Raw genomic sequence first — 20,489 nt, 5'->3', positions numbered from 1 at the left:
AAGGTGAGGGTCGGTTCTCAGTTCCGAAATCCCAAACCCAGAACCGAACCGAATTTGCATCGGTTCCCGGATTTCGGAACCGGAACCGAACCATATAGAAATGGAACCGAACCGAACCGAACCATATGTGCCGGTTCGGTTTGGTTCGGTTCCTCGGTTCGAACCGGAACCATGTCCACCCCTAGTATGTGGCTAGTGCCCAATGGTATGTCACCGTATAGTTCAAAAGCCTTTTTTGCCCTCAAGTGCACATACAAGCATAGAAAAATGCCATATTCTTAGCTATTTTTTTTCATGTTTTTTCCTCTCCACCACCGCAGATGACCATCGTTGTAACTTGAAAGAGGAGGAAGAGGAAGATGAAGAGGAAAGGGCGAAGAAGAAGTAAAAGACGAGTAAGAAGAGGAAGGGGAAGATGAAGAAAAGATGAACAAGAAGAAGGAAATAGAAGAATCGACGCTGGAAACTTGGGGTCGTCTCGTTGAAACTTGGAGTTGCCTTGTTGAAACTTGGGGTCATCTAGGAACACTTGGGGTCCCCTCGCTGATACTTGGGTCGTCCAGGAAAACATGGGGTCATCTTGCTTAAACTTGGGAATGACTCAAGTTTTACGAGACGACCCAAGTTTTCCAAGACAACCCAAAGTTTAACCCACACGATCCCAAATATAATCAAGACTACCCCAGGTTTCACCGAGACGACACCAACTTTCCCTACACAACCTTAGCTTTCCCTTCTTATTATTTCTTTTCTTTTTTTTTCTTTTCTCTTTTTCATTTCTCCGTGTCTTCCAATTTTCCCGGTGTATTTTCTTCTCCATTTTCCCAATCTTTTGTCTTTTCGACGTAGGTTCGCCTCATTATCCAAACATGGCCTTCCCTATAGGGAAATGATATCAGCGCAACCTTCTTTTGATAATTTCACTAACCCATCTCGTCTTTTATTATTTAAAGTGGCGTCAAAGATTATTTTGACAATTATGGTTCCAAAAATCTCTCAAAATCCAATTACAAAGCAAAAGGCAAGCTGAGTTTGTGCAATTATTAAAACATGGTTGTGCTGATATCATTTCCTTCCCTATGTCAGCAACTATCTATCTATGTATGTGCATATGTGTGTGTTTATCTATCTATCACATGTTTTGACTTTTGAGGGTGGAACAATTATATTAATTTTAATCTTCCTCTTGGTTGGTTGTTAATAAACTTCTAGAATTGTAACATCCCCCAACTGCAAATTAAAAATATATTAAAGAGTGTCAGTGTCAAAACAAGGAAGCACTCATATCATCTCTTTATATATAATTACCTATGCTTCTGCTTCTATATATATGTGCATATAAAAATCATCACTGTTATATACTAAGCCAGTTCCCTCATTTGATAGAATCAACGAAGTCCACGAAGCCATGAAGTCCCAACAGAGGCAAAGGATCATCATGGTTCCCTATCCGGCGCAGGGACATATCACTCCCATGCTCCAATTAGCCACTGCCTTCTGTGATCGCGGCCTTCAACCCGTGGTCGTGGTGCCCAATTTCATATATAACCGCATCGTGTCAAGGGCGAAGGTTGATAAAGGTATTGTTCTTGAGTCCATTCCTGATGGATTGGAAGAGGACGAACAGTGTAACTTTTTTACTATTGGATTTGCCATGGAGAACTACATGCCGATCCATCTTGAGCATTTGCTCAGGGGTTTCTTAGAGGGTGATGGAGTTGTATGCGTGGTGGTGGACTTGTTGGCTTCATGGGCCATTGATGTTGCCGGCCGTTGTGGTATTCCGGCAGCCGGGTTTTGGCCGGCCATGTTTGCAACTTACAATCTTATCTCTGCCATCCCAGACATGATCCGGATAGGGCTCATCACAGAAAATGGTAATTTTGCTTTTATTTTTTGTCAATTAAAAGTAGCAATTGAAATAATCACAAGGGTTCTACGTTTTCTAATCTAAAATTTAAATGAATGGATATAAAGGGCGGAGATTTCTAATCTAAACGTTTGAGTTTCTCTCCAGTCACCACTAATTTTTTGTGTTTTTTCACATTTTGCATCGTGATGTATTCTTTTCTGTTAGCCATTAAAAAAATGTATTTTATTGTGTTACTGTTCTTGACTTCTTTTATAACCCGTAAGGGTGTGGCTCTTTGGCGTAAAGTCATGGGTTTGCTCCCCAATAGGGGTGTAAACGAGCCGAGCCGAGCTTGGCCAGGCTCGGCTCGGCTCGTTAAGCTCAAAAGCTCGGCTCAGGCTCGAACCAGGCTCGGGTTCGGCTCGGCTCGGCTAGGCTCGCAATCCTTATCGAGCTTGAGTTATATTAAGTTCACACCCCTCATCTTCCTTGGACAGCCCTATATAGTGTAATTTCACTACTTTTTTTACACTATGGGGGGTGATCCAAGTAACAAATGGGGTTCCTAAAATGAAGTGACATATTTTGCCTCCCCCTTTCACTCCCTGGACAACCCTTTTACTGTATATATTAATATAATATATATATATATATATATATATATATATTTTAAATATATTAAATTCTTAACGAGCCGAGCCTGGCCTAAATCGGGCTCGGCTCGGCTTGTTAAGGATTCGAGCCGAGCTCGAGCGAGCTTCCGAGCGAGCTTCCGAGCCTGAGCCAAAATTGACACCCTTACTCCCCAGTGACGAGCGTTCGAATCCCCCCTTGCTTATCCGATGCACGTGGTTTATGGGTGATTGCGCGCATCCGTAGGAAAATAGTCCTACCCCCGAAGGGGGTGGCGAACGCCACTCGTTACAAAAAGAAAAAAAAAAAAAAAAACTTCTTTTTAGAATTAAATTCTTTTGAATAAAATCAGATACATACTTGAACAGCCAGTTTTGTCAAAATGATAAAAAAGAAGCACCGAGAAATGATTCATGTACTTCCATGTCCTGACAGAGGCACCCCTCACTTTGTGACTTTTTTTTATAATAGCTTTTTGAGGATTTCAACAGCATATCCCATTCAATAATAGGGAAGGGCCATATGTAAGCAATTTCTAGTAAGGCTGCAACTTGGGTCAGGTTGCACCCGACCTGAAAATACCACGAATTAGGTTTAGAAATCATGGGTCTTGGGTTGGGCTGGGTTTGAAGTTGGAAAACCCTACCCAATCTCGGGTCGGGTCTAGTTTAAATAAAAAACCCCCCAAAACCAACCCGACTATTATAGGTGAACTTCGAATTTTTCAATTCTCTTGAATAACATGAAAATTTATTTTCCAGTATATTGATATAAAAAAGTTTCATTGTAGCGGTCAAGTTTGTGAAGTGAAAAAGTAGTTTCCTTAGTAAATTTATACACATGATAGGTTAAAGTTAGAGATTTTTAGTTTGAAGGTTGGGATTTGCTAGCCACTTTCGCGGAAAGCCATTTTGCGAGCATGTGAAAAGTGCCATGTCAGATGAATTAAATGAGTAAGACAAAATCTGCCAAAAAGTCAACATATGTGGCTGTCCACCCAAATTGCAAACCTACCTTTTAGCCAGGGATTTGCTAGGGACCAGAAGGCATGCCAACCAGCCACCTCATGAATGAGGACAATTGAAGTGATGAAAAATACAGTTGGAAATGTTATATCACTGACTTTTTTTTATATGGGCACTCCTCCGTCTTTTAAACACGTTTGAAATTAGCTGTCGGTTGCTTTCTAAATAATTAACACATATTAAACAATGCAGTGCAGATATCGTTTCACTTATATTAAATTTAATCAGAAGTAAATGTCCCTCTGACCAACGTTTCACCTGCACCATGTTATGGCAGCATGTGGTTGGTATTTACATTGTACATGGAGTGGATCCCTGTTATATTCCAAGGTGGACACTCCCTTTTTTCTAGGAGGGCCTATCAATCCCTTTTCAATTCCCTTTTACAAGCTCTTCTATCTCCCTTTACAATAGTCATACTCCCCATAGAGATAGGCATAATTTTCTACAAAGAAATAGGCAACTTCCCTTGTCAAATCCCTATCTAAACAAGAAAACTCAAGCAAAGGAAATCAAGTACACCGAACCTTGCTAATAACTGCATCTAACAGTTTTATTACTGATGTACGTGGCCATAGAATTGTGGGCTCAAGGTCATATTCAAGCATGTAACAGTCCCATCATAGTTAAATTGGTTTACTTATCTTTTTAGGCCACCACTTATATGGCTAGGATCGTCCAACTAGAAAAATTAGAGCATTTGGCAATACCAAGTGGAGACTATAATATATCAATATTTACCCCATTAAAAACCATTTCCTTTTTTTTTTTTTTTGGATCTTGACAAGTGATTGTTAGTCCAATTCTGATTATTGGACTCAAATTTATGTTTAATTTTGAGTTGGATAATGAAGTTTGAACTCACAATTGGTTCTAAAAATGGGGAAACATAAATTTGAGTCCAATATTCAATTTTGGACCAACAATTGGGTCTCAAAATCCAAAACAAACAGGGCCTTAGTGTATCAATAATCATTGGTACAAGAATTGGGTTATGATCTGTGATCCAATGACTTATTTGCTTTTGGCAGGAACTCCTTTACACCGAGGGCTGGCACGCATTTTACCAGGTCAACCCATGCTAAACACAGAAGAGTTGCCATGGCTCGTGGGAAACTCTGTGTGGTACCCGGATCCCGCGAGAGGGGCGGGGCGCGAGCCGCCACGCGCTCTCTCTTTTGGTCTCTCGTATCCACGCGATTGGCGTGTGCATTTTAATGTTGATTTGAATTAATCTTTCCTGTGAACTTGGGATCACTAAGGCAATCCGAATTCCACACGAAAGAGACTGACAGAGTCGCCACCTAGATGTGGGATCTAGGACCCGTAATTAACCAGAAATCTAGACTCGCTACCTGGTTACGAGAATGGAAGGTATGGGGAGTTATCCGCCACATGCACCATTCCTGCCCGATAATCGGTCTTCGATTCCAAAAGCTAACTCTTTTAAATTTATTTTAAATGGCTCATTCAACTCTATGTTAATGTGCGAACTAAGTGACATGCATCCTAGAATCTAATTTCAATGTGAATCCTAGATGTGTATCTTGATTTATTAATTTGTCTGGATTCAATCTAAGTGACAGTTCTCCTAGAATTCTAATTTCATGGAAAATCCTAAGTGATTTAATTAAGCATTTACAAGAAAATTAATATATAAAACACCACAATTTGTTGTGGTGCCGACTCGCGGGTGGTATGCCGTCAGACATCCAAGCTGCCTACGTACCCAAGCCTCACCGGGATCAGAGTCGACGTAGTTCGGTGCACCTAAGCTAAGTTACATATGCCTAACTCAACTAAGACACCGACCTAGACGGGATTGACTGTTTCAACAGTTTTAAGAGAAGTTATTTAATTCAAGTTGAGGATTTTATTATCTTAGGATTTCATCGAAGATGCTATATGATTCTTATCTAAATGCAAGTTGTCCCTTAGACTAATGCAGGTTAGCCTACATCCTAGTTTACTAGGCTTGTCCTAGGGAAAAACTGGATGACTAGTGTAACTTGACCTATGGCACGGTTGCTATACATAGCAAGCGTCCGTGATGAGGCTGGACTCCTAACTCTAGGACTCCCTAAAACTTAGGACACAACACGACACGACACCATTGTTCCTAAATTGGGCTCTAAGGGTTCTTACGACGGAAACCATAATCCAATGGTTCCGAGAGACACGAGATGAATCGAGATGATGAATAGTGTGAGGGAATGGGAAAGATAGAGAAAGGTGCGACTGAACTTGGGAGTGCCAAATTGCCTACGTACCCCGCGATGGGGATCAAGCCACACGTAGTTCCGCTGGCGAGGTTGCTTGGATTTTGGAAGACAGAATTGGTATTTGTATCTGGAATCGGGTTTGCATTTGAGCATTGGACTTGAGATTCAGAAACATTGATCTAGCAATGGGATTTTGGAATTGGGAATTTGCATCAAAGAATTGAGCATATAGGAATCATCAAGGGTTTGAATTTTCGGAATTCAAAGTGGGCGGGCTTATGAGATTCGGCCAAATGGATTCAGACATGCGACTCGGATTGTGTTGGGATATTACTTGGTTGGATTGGGTTAATGGTTAGGGTCAAGTGAGTCGGGTCTAAGTTAGGAGCAAACCCGAGACTAGCCATGGTCTAACTAGGAGGAAGCAGGGTACAAACCAGGGTGCGGACCAGGGTGCACCAGGGTGCGAACCAGCAGGGAACCAGGGTGCGAACCAGCAGGGGAACCAGGGTGCAACCAGCAGGGAACCTGGGTGCAACCAGCAGCGAACCTGGGTGCGAACCAGCAGGGAACCAGGGTGCGAACCAGCAGGGGAACCAGGGTGCAACCAGGAGGGAACCTGGGTGCAACCAGCAGCGAACCTGGGTGCAACCAGGGTCTAACCAGAGTGCGAACCAGCAGGGAACCAGGGTGCGAACCAGCAGGGAACCAGGGTGCGAACCAGTAGGGAACCAGGGTGCAACCAGCAGGGAACCAGGGTGCAACCAGTAGGGAACCAGGGTGCAACCAGCAGGGGAACCAGGGTGCGAATCAGTAGGGAACCAGGGTGCAACCAGCATCGAACCTGGGTGCAACCAGCAGCGAACCTGGGTGCAACCAGGGTCTAACCAGAGGCTAACCAGGGGGAAAACGGACCCTACATGCTTCCTAACATGGTTTTTCTTTTAAAGTAAAAGATATGCATGAAAACAGACCCTACATAGAATTGAAATAAATGCCTACCTCTTTGGAAACCCACTTTGTGTTTGATTTTTCTTTGATGTTAATTCCTTGAAGATGATTCCTTGCTTGATAATGACTGCTTTTGATATATATCACCCAACGTATAAAATCACCCGATCCGGCAAGGATGGCCGAACCCTTGAAGAGATGAGGGAGAGGGATGAATTTTCTAAGAGAGGGGTTCTTTTTCTTCTTTTTCTTGGATGGTGGGATGAGAGGGTATTTATAGGAGAATGGGATAGGAGGTTAGGTGAGGTTAGGTGAGGTTAGGTAAGGTTAGGTGAGGTTAGGTGGTTAGGTGAGGTTAGGTGAGGTTAGGTGAGGTTTGGATGGTTAGGATGAGAGGAGAGGTTAGGTGAGGTTAGGTGAGGTTTGGATGGTTAGGATGAGAGGAGAGGTTAGGTGGTTTTGGATGGTTAGACCCAGGTCAAGATCTGCCATTGATCTAACGATTTACGGAAATCGGGTCTCGGAATGGAATCAGGGTTCGGGCTATGAAGTGACCCTATCTTATTTTGTCCCGATTGATGATCCGTAAAGTCAGATCAAGATATTAATGACCTAAAACATATATTAGGTTATTGTTGGTTAAAGTAAAGCAAAATGTGGGTGTCTACAGATGCCCCTCTTTGGTAGAGACGACGTAGTCATCGAATACCAAAGTTAAAATGACAGAACCATTTTGCGTAACTTTAATCGACAAAGGAACCCCCTAAACACAATGCAACCTAATATAATGCAAGACCTTAGATGAAATCCTAGAATTGGAATGCAATAAAACAAACCCGCTGCGGTGCCGCTGGCAACGAGAGAAATGGGATACCATTTTCAAATGGATTTTCGGAGGGAAAGGAATATCGCTTTTGAACAGCTTCAGAGGAAATGAGACGTCATTTTCAAATGGTCTCAGAGAGAATAATGGATGACTTTTGAAAGATTCTTAATGAAAATGCAGCATCATTTTTGAATGGGCTTGGGCAAGATAAAATACCGTATTTATACGGATTCCAAGGAAATGAGACATCATAGTTGTATGATGTTCAAAGGGTATAAGAGATCATTGTTGTATGACTTGAAGGGAATGAAATACCGTATTTGTACGGATTCCAAGGAAATGAGACATCATAGTTGTATGATGTTCAAAGGGGATAAGAGACCATAGTTGTATGGACTCGAAGAGAATGAAATACCGTATTTGTACGGATTCCAAGGAAATGAGACATCATAGTTGTATGATGTTCAAAGGGTATAAGAGATCATTGTTGTATGGACTTGAAGAGAATGAAATACCGTATTTGTACGGATTCCAAGGAAATGAGACATCATAGTTGTATGATGTTCAAAGGGGATAAGAGACCATAGTTGTATGGACTCGAAGAGAATGAAATACCGTATTTGTACGGATTCCAAGGAAATGAGACATCATAGTTGTATGATGTTCAAAGGGTATAAGAGACCATAGTTGTATGGACTCGAAGAGAATGAAATACCGTATTTGTACGGATTCCAAGGAAATGAGACATCATAGTTGTATGATGTTCAAAGGGTATAAGAGACCATAGTTGTATGGACTCGAAGAGAATGAAATACCGTATTTGTAAGGATTCCAAGGAAATGAGACATCATAGTTGTATGATGTTCAAAGGGGATAAGAGATCAAAGTTGTATGGACTCGAAGAGAATGAAATACCGTATTTGTACGGATTCCAAGGAAATGAGACATCATAGTTGTATGATGTTCAAAGAGGATAAGAGACCATAGTTGTATGGACTTGAAGAGAATGAAATACCGTATTTGTACGGATTCCAAGGAAATGAGACATCATAGTTGTATGATGTTCAAAGGGGATAAGAGACCATAGTTGTATGGACTCGAAGAGAATGAAATACCGTATTTGTACGGATTCCAAGGAAATGAGACATCATAGTTGTATGATGTTCAAAGGGTATAAGAGATCATTGTTGTATGGACTTGAAGAGAATGAAATACCGTATTTGTACGGATTCCAAGGAAATGAGACATCATAGTTGTATGATGTTCAAAGGGGATAAGAGACCATAGTTGTATGGACTCGAAGAGAATGAAACACCGTATTTGTACGGATTCCAAGGAAATGAGACATCATAGTTGTATGATGTTCAAAGGGTATAAGAGACCATAGTTGTATGGACTCGAAGAGAATGAAATACCGTATTTGTACGGATTCCAAGGAAATGAGACATCATAGTTGTATGATGTTCAAAGGGTATAAGAGACCATAGTTGTATGGACTCGAAGAGAATGAAATACCGTATTTGTAAGGATTCCAAGGAAATGAGACATCATAGTTGTATGATGTTCAAAGGGGATAAGAGACCATAGTTGTATGGACTCGAAGAGAATGAAATACCGTATTTGTACGGATTCCAAGGAAATGAGACATCATAGTTGTATGATGTTCAAAGGGTATAAGAGACCATAGTTGTATGGACTCGAAGAGAATGAAATACCGTATTTGTAAGGATTCCAAGGAAATGAGACATCATAGTTGTATGATGTTCAAAGGGGATAAGAGACCATAGTTGTATGGACTCGAAGAGAATGAAATACCGTATTTGTACGGATTCCAAGGAAATGAGACATCATAGATGTATGATGTTCAAAGAGGATAAGAGACCATAGTTGTATGGACTCGAAGAGAATGAAATACCGTATTTGTACGGATTCCAAGGAAATGAGACATCATAGTTGTATGATGTTCAAAGAGGATAAGAGACCATAGTTGTATGGACTTGAAGAGAATGAAATACCGTATTTGTACGGATTCCAAGGAAATGAGACATCATAGTTGTATGATGTTCAAAGGGGATAAGAGACCATAGTTGTATGGACTCGAAGAGAATGAAATACCGTATTTGTACGGATTCCAAGGAAATGAGACATCATAGTTGTATGATGTTCAAAGGGGATAAGAGACCATAGTTGTATGGACTCGAAGAGAATGAAATACCGTATTTGTACGGATTCCAAGGAAATGAGACATCATAGATGTATGATGTTCAAAGAGGATAAGAGACCATAGTTGTATGGACTCGAAGAAAAGAGGCACCGTTCACAAACGGGCTCAAGGAGAAGACAAGACCATTCACAAATGGACTCGAGAAATGAGGCACCATTCACAAACGGGCTCAAGGAGGACGATACCATTCACAAATGGATTCGAGAAAAGAGGCGCCATTCACAAATGGGCTCAAGGATAAGACAAGACCATTCACAAATGGACTCGAGAAATGAGGCACCATTCACAAACGGGCTCAAGGAGAAGACGAGACCATTCACAAATTGATTCGAGAAATGAGGCACCGTTCACAAACGGGCTCAAGGAGAAGACAAGACCATTCACAAATGGACTTGAGAAATGAGGCCCCGTTCACAAACGGGCTCGAAGAATTTAGAGATTTTTTATGAACTTGAATTTGACGTAGGATTGGATTTTTTTTTTTTTTTTTTTTTTAATTAAGGATTTGGATTTGATAAATTTTTTTTATTTTTGGAAAATGAGGTACCGTCCGCAAACGGGCTCAAGGAGAAGATGAGACCATTCACAAATGGCCTCGAGAACAGAGGCACCGTTCACAAACGGGCTCAAAGAGGACATTAGAGCATTCACAAATGGACTCAGAGAATGAGAAACCTGTTCACAAACGGGTTCAAGGAGAAGACGAGACCATTCACAAATGGACTTGAGAAATGAGGCCCCGTTCACAAACGGGCTCGAAGAATTTAGAGATTTTTTATGAACTTGAATTTGACGTAGGATTGGATTTTTTTTTTTTTTTTTTTTTTAATTAAGGATTTGGATTTGATAAAATTTTTTATTTTTGGAAAATGAGGTACCGTCCGCAAACGGGCTCAAGGAGAAGATGAGACCATTCACAAATGGCCTCGAGAACAGAGGCACCGTTCACAAACGGGCTCAAAGAGGGACATTAGAGCATTCACAAATGGACTCAGAGAATGAGAAACCTGTTCACAAACGGGTTCAAGGAGAAGACGAGACCATTCACAAATGGACTCGAGAAATGAGGCACCTTTCACAAAAGGGCTCAAAGAGGACATGAGATTTTTCATGAACTTGAATCTGACGTAAGATTGGATTTGATGAATTTTTTATTTTTTTGAACTCAATGAAATCGGGGATATTATGGATCGTGCCCGACAAAGATGTTGGAAACTAGGACTTTGACGAATGATGAAACGGCAAACCTTTGGAACGAAGAACCATTACTAGCAAGAATGGATTAGGAACATTTTTATGAAACTTCAACAAGATTTTTCTCAAAGAGACTGCTGGTCTTGTCTTCTGGGGATTTTGATAACTGAAACCTTGAACAAGATACGTGAAATTGGTAATTTAGAACAACGGCTCTCTAACATGGAAAAGCGGGATCTGTTTTTTGACAGGTGCTTAGATGAACATTTCTTGACCAGGATAGTATTTAACTAACCGGAAGGAAATTCTGAATTTTAATGGTTCATCTTTCTGAGAAATTGGCTCAACCACCATTGCATCTGGGGCTCTTCCAAGCTTAAGGTGCCTTCCTGGGGTATGATCTTTTTACGGAAGCTGGGCTTTCTGATGTTTCTACTTCTGAACTCTTCTGAGTTGATCTTCTTTGAAATGTAGCTGTTTGACTAGATTCTCGAACCCTTTCAGGTATAATTGCAGGGAGCTGCCTAGGCCGGGCCTCCTTCACCAAGACAGTTACATCATTTGGACATAGGAACGACGATTGACTCTTTCTAAAGAGAAAACTTAGATGAAAGGCACTACTCAAAGGATTGAGCAGCCCTGAAGGAGTGAACTTAGAATAACAAAGATTGACTGACTATACTGACAAACACAGTGATGCTTCTGACTTAGTTAATATTTTGTTTGGTAAGTCTATCCTTTCGAGGAATAGTTTTTCAATTGGTAAACACTGGACTTTTTCCTTAAAACAGTAATGCCTCAAGGATTTAATTACGCCCCCTAAGATTGCTTAGCTTCAATGCCCCCAGTTTTGAGGATATCACTTGAATTTGCTTGAACTTCAGTTGATCTTCAGTCTTGATACCAGCTGTAGCCTTCTTATAATGATTCTCTTACCGTGACCAAGTCACCTCTTCGGGGTTTTTAACTTGGCGGACCGCGCTAGCCTTAACTTTTGCCTGAACCACCATTCTAGGTTTTCGATCCAGCAGGCTATCCCCTTAGCTTTTGCCTAAGCCGCCCTTTCGGGTTTTCAACTTAGCAGGGGAATGATCTTAACTTTTGCCTAGACCGCCCTTTCAGGTTTTCAGTCTAGCAGATCTTCAAACTCCGTTCGTTTTCTTATTCATCATTTTTTTTTATTGTGTCTCGGGACCTAGCTCATTAGTTCTGAACACCAGAAGGACTTTATAGGTAGGATAGGGCTTTTCAAAGAATGGCTTAAGGTTCAACAAAGATTTCGACCGAACCTGTGAACAGGTTGCCTACATATCCCAAGGTAGGAATCAGGTCGTGTGTAGGTCAAGGCGAATGCCCCTAGTTTGAAGATCAATTGTTTGAAGGTTAATTGATTTTTTTCCTTTTTTCTTTTCTTTCTGGAACAATTAACTTCTCTTCTTTTGGAACTTGTCCCTCTTTTTTTTTTCTGGAACGATTGATTTTTCTTTTTCTTTTTTTTTTTTTGAATCGACCGAATTCGGTTTAACCGAGCTGCCTACGTACCCCAGTGTAGGGATCAGGTCTCGCGTAGTTCGGGGGCGAATGCCCCGAGTTTGATGGGTTTTCAAGAAAATTTTACTCAGGCTCGAAGGGTTTGCAATCGGTATTCTTTTGACGTTGGGTTCTGATTTTGGGATTTATTCGGCCAAAGGAGGCCTTCTGATGTTCAAATTGGGAATCGATCCAGGTTACTAGAGTCCCTCTGGTACTGATTATTTATTTATTATTATTTTTCTCTTTTGTTTTTTTTTTTTTCGCGGAGTTTGACGGCATTTCCAGGTAAGAGATAATGGATCTTCTTCTTTCAAGATTCTAATACGTGCTTTTGACTTTCATAGAGCGAAACTTGTTCTTTGACATCCTCCATCTATGGATTCGTACTCTCGATATCTGATGATCACTTTTCATTGTTTGCTCTTGAACTTTTCATCTTGAATTTGTTGGCTTTATGTTATGAATTTGAGAACCAAGGTCATTGATTAGAAATATGAAAGTTGTTTCCACTCTATGCCCCTTGTATAGCATATATCTTCTCACTTTCTTCATTTTCTTTGAGCTTTCCATCTATGTCTTGCCCCTGGTATCGGTTGTAGCTTTTCTAGACAATCTTCTTATTCTTGAAATAATTTTATCAATTCTTCACACTCTTTAGAGGGTAATGTATTTTCAATCGGCATTCACTGAATCAAAGTTTCAGTGCCAGTGTTTATCATTTCAATTTCATCTTTGAAAGGTTGGGATTGGCGCTCCTCCTCTCGTTCAAGTAATTGCTGTGACTCAAGTGGAGTTTCGTCAATTTTGTCCTCATTTGAGGAGGGAGTCTTATTTTAAGATCAGAAGCACACTTAAGAAACAGACACAAGTGAACTTTTTGGAACTGACTGAAATTTTATTTAAAGAAAAGCTATTACATCAGACGACCTATCCTGAACATGCTCAGGATTCACAACTCTAAATAAGAAAGGGAAACAGAAGATAACTTGCCTGGACTAGGCATTGACCTTTAACTGTAAGACCGGACTCAACAATTATACTGACCATGATGACTGACTCAACATAAAATAGTAAGTGACTAAAACTTTAACTGCTGCAACTGTTTGGCGTTGAAGGCTCGGCGAAGGCTGGTTCGTTCTGAACATCATCATGGCTGATACTTTCAATTTTGGACAATGATGACTGATTCGCATAGGGGAATGCCCCTAGCTCAAGGATTCTGAGAGTGAACTCTGAAGGACTTAGCAAAATAATCTTGAAAAGGTAGCCCCTAGAGGAGGAAGAGACCAGGGGTACAAGCAAGATTGGATTATCTGGACCAGGCATGATCAGATCATGAGAATGCATAATAGAAAGATTGTGAGATTCTGCATCTGCCAGTTAGGGGATGGCATGAAGATACGATCGAATCGTATGACAGAAGAACGAAAGACGCACGATCAAAAGATTAGATGAGATAGCATAAGATTGCTTTCAACGGATAGATCATGAATGACTAATCCTATGAGATTTTTGGAAATGATGGGATTTATATCCTAACCCAAAGGGAAATTTTTTTTTTTTTTTTTTTTTCACATTTTATCAGTGTTACCTGAAGGCATCAACCCTAATCCTAATCTATCGGAGTGGAGAGAGAATCTCGACTCATGCCTTTGTTCGTGTATCTAAGGACCGATCGTAGCCATTGGAAGATGGACTACGGCCTAATCTAGACACAAATAGGTAGAATATCCTAAACTAGGCTCACACACGTGATGCACATGTGTTCGTATATTACATGCATGTGTGGGTTAATCTAGGGGTAAGGCCAAGAGTTCCCTTAGCGCGAATCCATGTTCGATATACTGTACCAGTGTCCGGCGTATCAGTACGTGAACAAGGGATCCGTTTACGTACCATAAAGGTACTAGGCTAAGGGTGGAATGCTTCTCTAGCACAGAGGCACCAGGTGATGAAATCCCAGTCAACCATGCTAGATAACACTCCGGGTTCCTAAAATAGGATGTGTGTGCACGTGAGATGCATGGTTTAGATGCAAGTGATGTAAGTGTGTGCAATATGTTTGCGCAATCTATGATGCCTTCAGGTTTTGTTAAATTAAGTTTGAGTAAAATGTGATGAGAAAATAAAACAAGACAAACTAATCTAACAAGTATAGAGTTTTTATGAGCCATTTAAAATTAAATTCAAATGAATTATCTTTTGAAGTTTTAATGAAGTTAGGTGATCCCCAGCAGAGTCGCCAGACTGTGGTACCCGGATCCCGCGAGAGGGGCGGGGCGCGAGCCGCCACGCGCTCTCTCTTTTGGTCTCTCGTATCCACGCGATTGGCGTGTGCATTTTAATGTTGATTTGAATTAATCTTTCCTGTGAACTTGGGATCACTAAGGCAATCCGAATTCCACACGAAAGAGACTGACAGAGTCGCCACCTAGATGTGGGATCTAGGACCCGTAATTAACCAGAAATCTAGACTCGCTACCTGGTTACGAGAATGGAAGGTATGGGGAGTTATCCGCCACATGCACCATTCCTGCCCGATAATCGGTCTTCGATTCCAAAAGCTAACTCTTTTAAATTTATTTTAAATGGCTCATTCAACTCTATGTTAATGTGCGAACTAAGTGACATGCATCCTAGAATCTAATTTCAATGTGAATCCTAGATGTGTATCTTGATTTATTAATTTGTCTGGATTCAATCTAAGTGACAGTTCTCCTAGAATTCTAATTTCATGGAAAATCCTAAGTGATTTAATTAAGCATTTACAAGAAAATTAATATATAAAACACCACAATTTGTTGTGGTGCCGACTCGCGGGTGGTATGCCGTCAGACATCCAAGCTGCCTACGTACCCAAGCCTCACCGGGATCAGAGTCGACGTAGTTCGGTGCACCTAAGCTAAGTTACATATGCCTAACTCAACTAAGACACCGACCTAGACGGGATTGACTGTTTCAACAGTTTTAAGAGAAGTTATTTAATTCAAGTTGAGGATTTTATTATCTTAGGATTTCATCGAAGATGCTATATGATTCTTATCTAAATGCAAGTTGTCCCTTAGACTAATGCAGGTTAGCCTACATCCTAGTTTACTAGGCTTGTCCTAGGGAAAAACTGGATGACTAGTGTAACTTGACCTATGGCACGGTTGCTATACATAGCAAGCGTCCGTGATGAGGCTGGACTCCTAACTCTAGGACTCCCTAAAACTTAGGACACAACACGACACGACACCATTGTTCCTAAATTGGGCTCTAAGGGTTCTTACGACGGAAACCATAATCCAATGGTTCCGAGAGACACGAGATGAATCGAGATGATGAATAGTGTGAGGGAATGGGAAAGATAGAGAAAGGTGCGACTGAACTTGGGAGTGCCAAATTGCCTACGTACCCCGCGATGGGGATCAAGCCACACGTAGTTCCGCTGGCGAGGTTGCTTGGATTTTGGAAGACAGAATTGGTATTTGTATCTGGAATCGGGTTTGCATTTGAGCATTGGACTTGAGATTCAGAAACATTGATCTAGCAATGGGATTTTGGAATTGGGAATTTGCATCAAAGAATTGAGCATATAGGAATCATCAAGGGTTTGAATTTTCGGAATTCAAAGTGGGCGGGCTTATGAGATTCGGCCAAATGGATTCAGACATGCGACTCGGATTGTGTTGGGATATTACTTGGTTGGATTGGGTTAATGGTTAGGGTCAAGTGAGTCGGGTCTAAGTTAGGAGCAAACCCGAGACTAGCCATGGTCTAACTAGGAGGAAGCAGGGTACAAACCAGGGTGCGGACCAGGGTGCACCAGGGTGCGAACCAGCAGGGAACCAGGGTGCGAACCAGCAGGGGAACCAGGGTGCAACCAGCAGGGAACCTGGGTGCAACCAGCAGCGAACCTGGGTGCGAACCAGCAGGGAACCAGGGTGCGAACCAGCAGGGGAACCAGGGTGCAACCAGGAGGGAACCTGGGTGCAACCAGCAGCGAACCTGGGTGCAACCAGGGTCTAACCAGAGTGCGAACCAGCAGGGAACCAGGGTGCGAACCAGCAGGGAACCAGGGTGCGAACCAGTAGGGAACCAGGGTGCAACCAGCAGGGAACCAGGGTGCAACCAGTAGGGAACCAGGGTGCAACCAGCAGGGGAACCAGGGTGCGAATCAGTAGGGAACCAGGGTGCAACCAGCATCGAACCTGGGTGCAACCAGCAGCGAACCTGGGTGCAACCAGGGTCTAACCAGAGGCTAACCAGGGGGAAAACGGACCCTACATGCTTCCTAACATGGTTTTTCTTTTAAAGTAAAAGATATGCATGAAAACAGACCCTACATAGAATTGAAATAAATGCCTACCTCTTTGGAAACCCACTTTGTGTTTGATTTTTCTTTGATGTTAATTCCTTGAAGATGATTCCTTGCTTGATAATGACTGCTTTTGATATATATCACCCAACGTATAAAATCACCCGATCCGGCAAGGATGGCCGAACCCTTGAAGAGATGAGGGAGAGGGATGAATTTTCTAAGAGAGGGGTTCTTTTTCTTCTTTTTCTTGGATGGTGGGATGAGAGGGTATTTATAGGAGAATGGGATAGGAGGTTAGGTGAGGTTAGGTGAGGTTAGGTAAGGTTAGGTGAGGTTAGGTGGTTAGGTGAGGTTAGGTGAGGTTAGGTGAGGTTTGGATGGTTAGGATGAGAGGAGAGGTTAGGTGAGGTTAGGTGAGGTTTGGATGGTTAGGATGAGAGGAGAGGTTAGGTGGTTTTGGATGGTTAGACCCAGGTCAAGATCTGCCATTGATCTAACGATTTACGGAAATCGGGTCTCGGAATGGAATCAGGGTTCGGGCTATGAAGTGACCCTATCTTATTTTGTCCCGATTGATGATCCGTAAAGTCAGATCAAGATATTAATGACCTAAAACATATATTAGGTTATTGTTGGTTAAAGTAAAGCAAAATGTGGGTGTCTACACTCTGCCTCAAGGAAATCAAGATTCATGTTCTGGTTAAAAACCCTCCATCGATCCAGATCCCTTCCATGGCTCCTAGTCAATTCCTTCTCCGAAGGAGACGACGAAGAACAACTTCTCACGTCCCCATTGGTGCCTCATCCACGCATCTTCCAAGTCAGACCATTGACTAGGCAATCAAAGAGCAACCCTAGCTTATGGGAGGAAGATCGGACCTGCATAGACTGGCTAAATTCACAAAAGACATCATCGGTGATGTACGTGTCTTTCGGTAGTTGGGTGGGCCCAATCGGGGATGAGATGATTCGTGAATTGGCATTGGGCCTTGAGGCGACCCAAAGGCCATTCATTTGGGTGTTGGGTGCTACTTGGCGCGCTGGCCTACCGAGCGGTTACCTGGACCGGGTGGCAGGACATGGTAATGTGAAACAACCAATTAGTCCAAAAGCTTATGCTATTAGAGATTATTTAATCTTTTGTACTTTAACACTCCTCCTCATGTGTGGCGCCTCTTTTTAGGGTTGGCCTACATGTGGCACATGTGACCCTTCTTTTGAGTTGGTCATTACATGTGAATTTTTAATATCAAGGAGTTTTGAACTCGGGACATTTCTCTGATACCACGTGAAACAACCAATTACTCCAAAAGCTTAAGTTGTTGGGGATGCGTTATTTAATCTTTTGTACTTTAACAGGTAAGGTGGTTACATGGGCTCCACAGAAGGAAGTGCTCGAGCATGTGGCCGTCGGTTGCTACCTTACTCATTGTGGTTGGAATTCAACAATGGAAGCCATCGAATGTCGGAAGCCTCTTCTGTGCTATCCTGTGTCCGGAGACCAGTTCTTAAATTGTAGTTACATTGTTAGGGTATGGGGCATTGGTATTCAATTAGATGAGATGGAGCGAACGGTTATAGAGGATGGTGTGAGGAGGGTAATGGAGGATGGAGCAGAGATGCGAACCAGAGTGATGGATTTGAAGGGAAGATTAATGGGAAAGGAAGCTCGTGCGAGAGCTGCGGATTCTCTTACAGCTTTCTTTGATGCCCTTGATTCTCACAGAGCGGGCATTGATGACTGCCTCTCCTGTATAACTAGCTCAGTGTAGCTTATGTGTTATCAAGTGCGTAGTATGTAATTTTCATATTGGTTTTCTCATGTATTATTTTATTAGTTCACGCTCACTTGTTTTTAATATTGAACACCACGGCATTTGAATCATACCATGCATTATTGTGAGCTATTTTTATAAAAAGGAGATAGAATGAGATTTATAAGTAACTTTTCCTGCTAATTTGTTTAGAAACTAAGTAACTTTATGTAAGGCTTTAGCCTTTGATTCAATTGAATGAGGCCTGTTGAGATTGCACCTTCTATTTTAGCTTACCGATAGTATGATCGTCGCATGGCGCGGTGTGTAGAAGGCGACTGGTGGAAGAGAAGAACAGTTGGCGAAAGCCAAATGAAGATTAAAAACCAGTTCAAAGGGAAAATTAATCTTTTGGCTCGTAGGTGGCCTAGCTTTTCTGGTGAACAGTTTTGAAACTACCATCTATGATTCATTTTAGCTACTTCATGCAATTACCTAGGAAAATGCCCTTAGATTAGGTTAGTTTACTTGGGACCTCATTCAATTTGCCAAAGTCAAAGAACAGATGATGAAACAATGAAGATGACCCGAGTGTTATTTAAATCTCTAAGTTGATCTGCTACCAATCAAACATCTACACACCTAAAATTTTATAAATGCCAAATATACTCTGCACGTAATAGACAAAGAAGACGACCAATTCTTCTTGATACAAGTGAGAGATATGAAGAGGGACAAGGAGCTATACGCTTGGAGCGACTTCATTAATTATAATACATTTAGTCGTGTCACTGTACTCCAAAGGGTCTCACATTTGATTGATTTTGAACTGATTTACTCTAGGCATGTCAATGGACCCAGGTCCACCAATGGATTCAATGGATCCAAATGTTGATAGAAAGAATTTGGCCACAGCCTTAGGAATTCGGATTCAAACCATGCCCATTGGATATCTATCCTAAGGTCCAAAATTATATAGGATCACGACCCAGGTGTATCCATAAAATCCAACAATCCTAGATACCAATGGAGTGTGCCAATGTACCAGAATATTCTTCACATTTTTATTCATTTTGTCTGGACAATTTATTTTCTCACATTTCGTTTGGATGACGATTCTCCTCTCGGGTTTGTTCAATACGCCATCTCCTAACCCTAACATTAACCCTAACCTGGCCTAACTGTGTAAAACAGATGTAGGACTTACGAAACTGATGGATGGCCCGATTTGTAATGGATCGTGACCCTGACTCAAAGAGTATGATAAAAAAGCCATCAAAAAAGTGTCCGACTGGTAAGGGATCCCAACGGATCAGTCTATGTTTTATCGTTGAATGCGAACTTTACCTATAAGCGGTATCCTACATATTTAACAACAAAAAATATGCATCATTGAATGTTAGGATTGTATGTTTTGTGTAGATTTTAGATATATAGCAGGAGATTGAAACCGGGCTTACACATTATTAGATGTTATTAGATGTTAGCATGGTGCAATTTGGGTCGGGAGGGGTTGAGCTTTTGCTAAAAAATGAATTTGGAATAAACGTAACCCAACCCCATTTTGCTCAACTCGAATTCCAAAAAATCGACCCGATCGAGTTGCACCTCGAGCTTTTAGGGCATATAAAATCCAAAGTAACACCTATCAAATGGACAATTTAGATCAATCAAAGATGGGTCCACTATTCTATAATGAACGTGGCTCACTGTATCACAATGAGGTCACATCCTAGTAGAGCATTCCACTAGAATATGGATAGGCGGGCGCAATGGTTCCTCCTCGTAGCAACCGCATGGCTTTTTATGGGCATTTTATTATTTCTGTTATGTTATGGGCTAGAATGACTAGTTCAGCCATCATGGAAAGCTCGTCACACACCATATTGGGTTTCTTTTCTCGTTTTTTCATGTGAAAATTTCTCGGAAAAGCAGGGCATGTTGTTACAAGAACAAACTGGCTTTGTCCTGT

The 20,489-nt window shown here is 41.5% G+C and overlaps 1 protein-coding gene across 1 annotated transcript; it reads left to right on the top strand.

Moving 5' to 3' along the window:
- The first annotated feature begins 1,288 nt into the window (after nucleotides 1-1,288).
- Nucleotides 1,289-18,704, top strand: LOC143892441 (UDP-Glycosyltransferase superfamily protein). The gene is made up of 4 exons (XM_077397062.1): nucleotides 1,289-1,877; nucleotides 4,542-4,631; nucleotides 17,435-17,845; nucleotides 18,123-18,704. Exons 1-4 carry the CDS (start codon nucleotides 1,409-1,411, stop codon nucleotides 18,533-18,535), a joined length of 1,383 nt encoding a protein of 460 aa, XP_077253177.1. The 5' UTR covers nucleotides 1,289-1,408; the 3' UTR covers nucleotides 18,536-18,704.
- The last annotated feature ends 1,785 nt before the right edge of the window (nucleotides 18,705-20,489 follow it).

The sequence above is a fragment of the Tasmannia lanceolata genome, unplaced genomic scaffold (genome assembly GCF_043159265.1).
Source record: "Tasmannia lanceolata isolate RefF3 unplaced genomic scaffold, GAP_Taslan_0.1 ptg000015l, whole genome shotgun sequence".
NCBI classification, from domain to species: Eukaryota; Viridiplantae; Streptophyta; class Magnoliopsida; order Canellales; family Winteraceae; genus Tasmannia; species Tasmannia lanceolata.
Note: the sequence above shows the minus strand (reverse complement) of the source record. Positions and strands in the feature narration are given on the sequence as shown.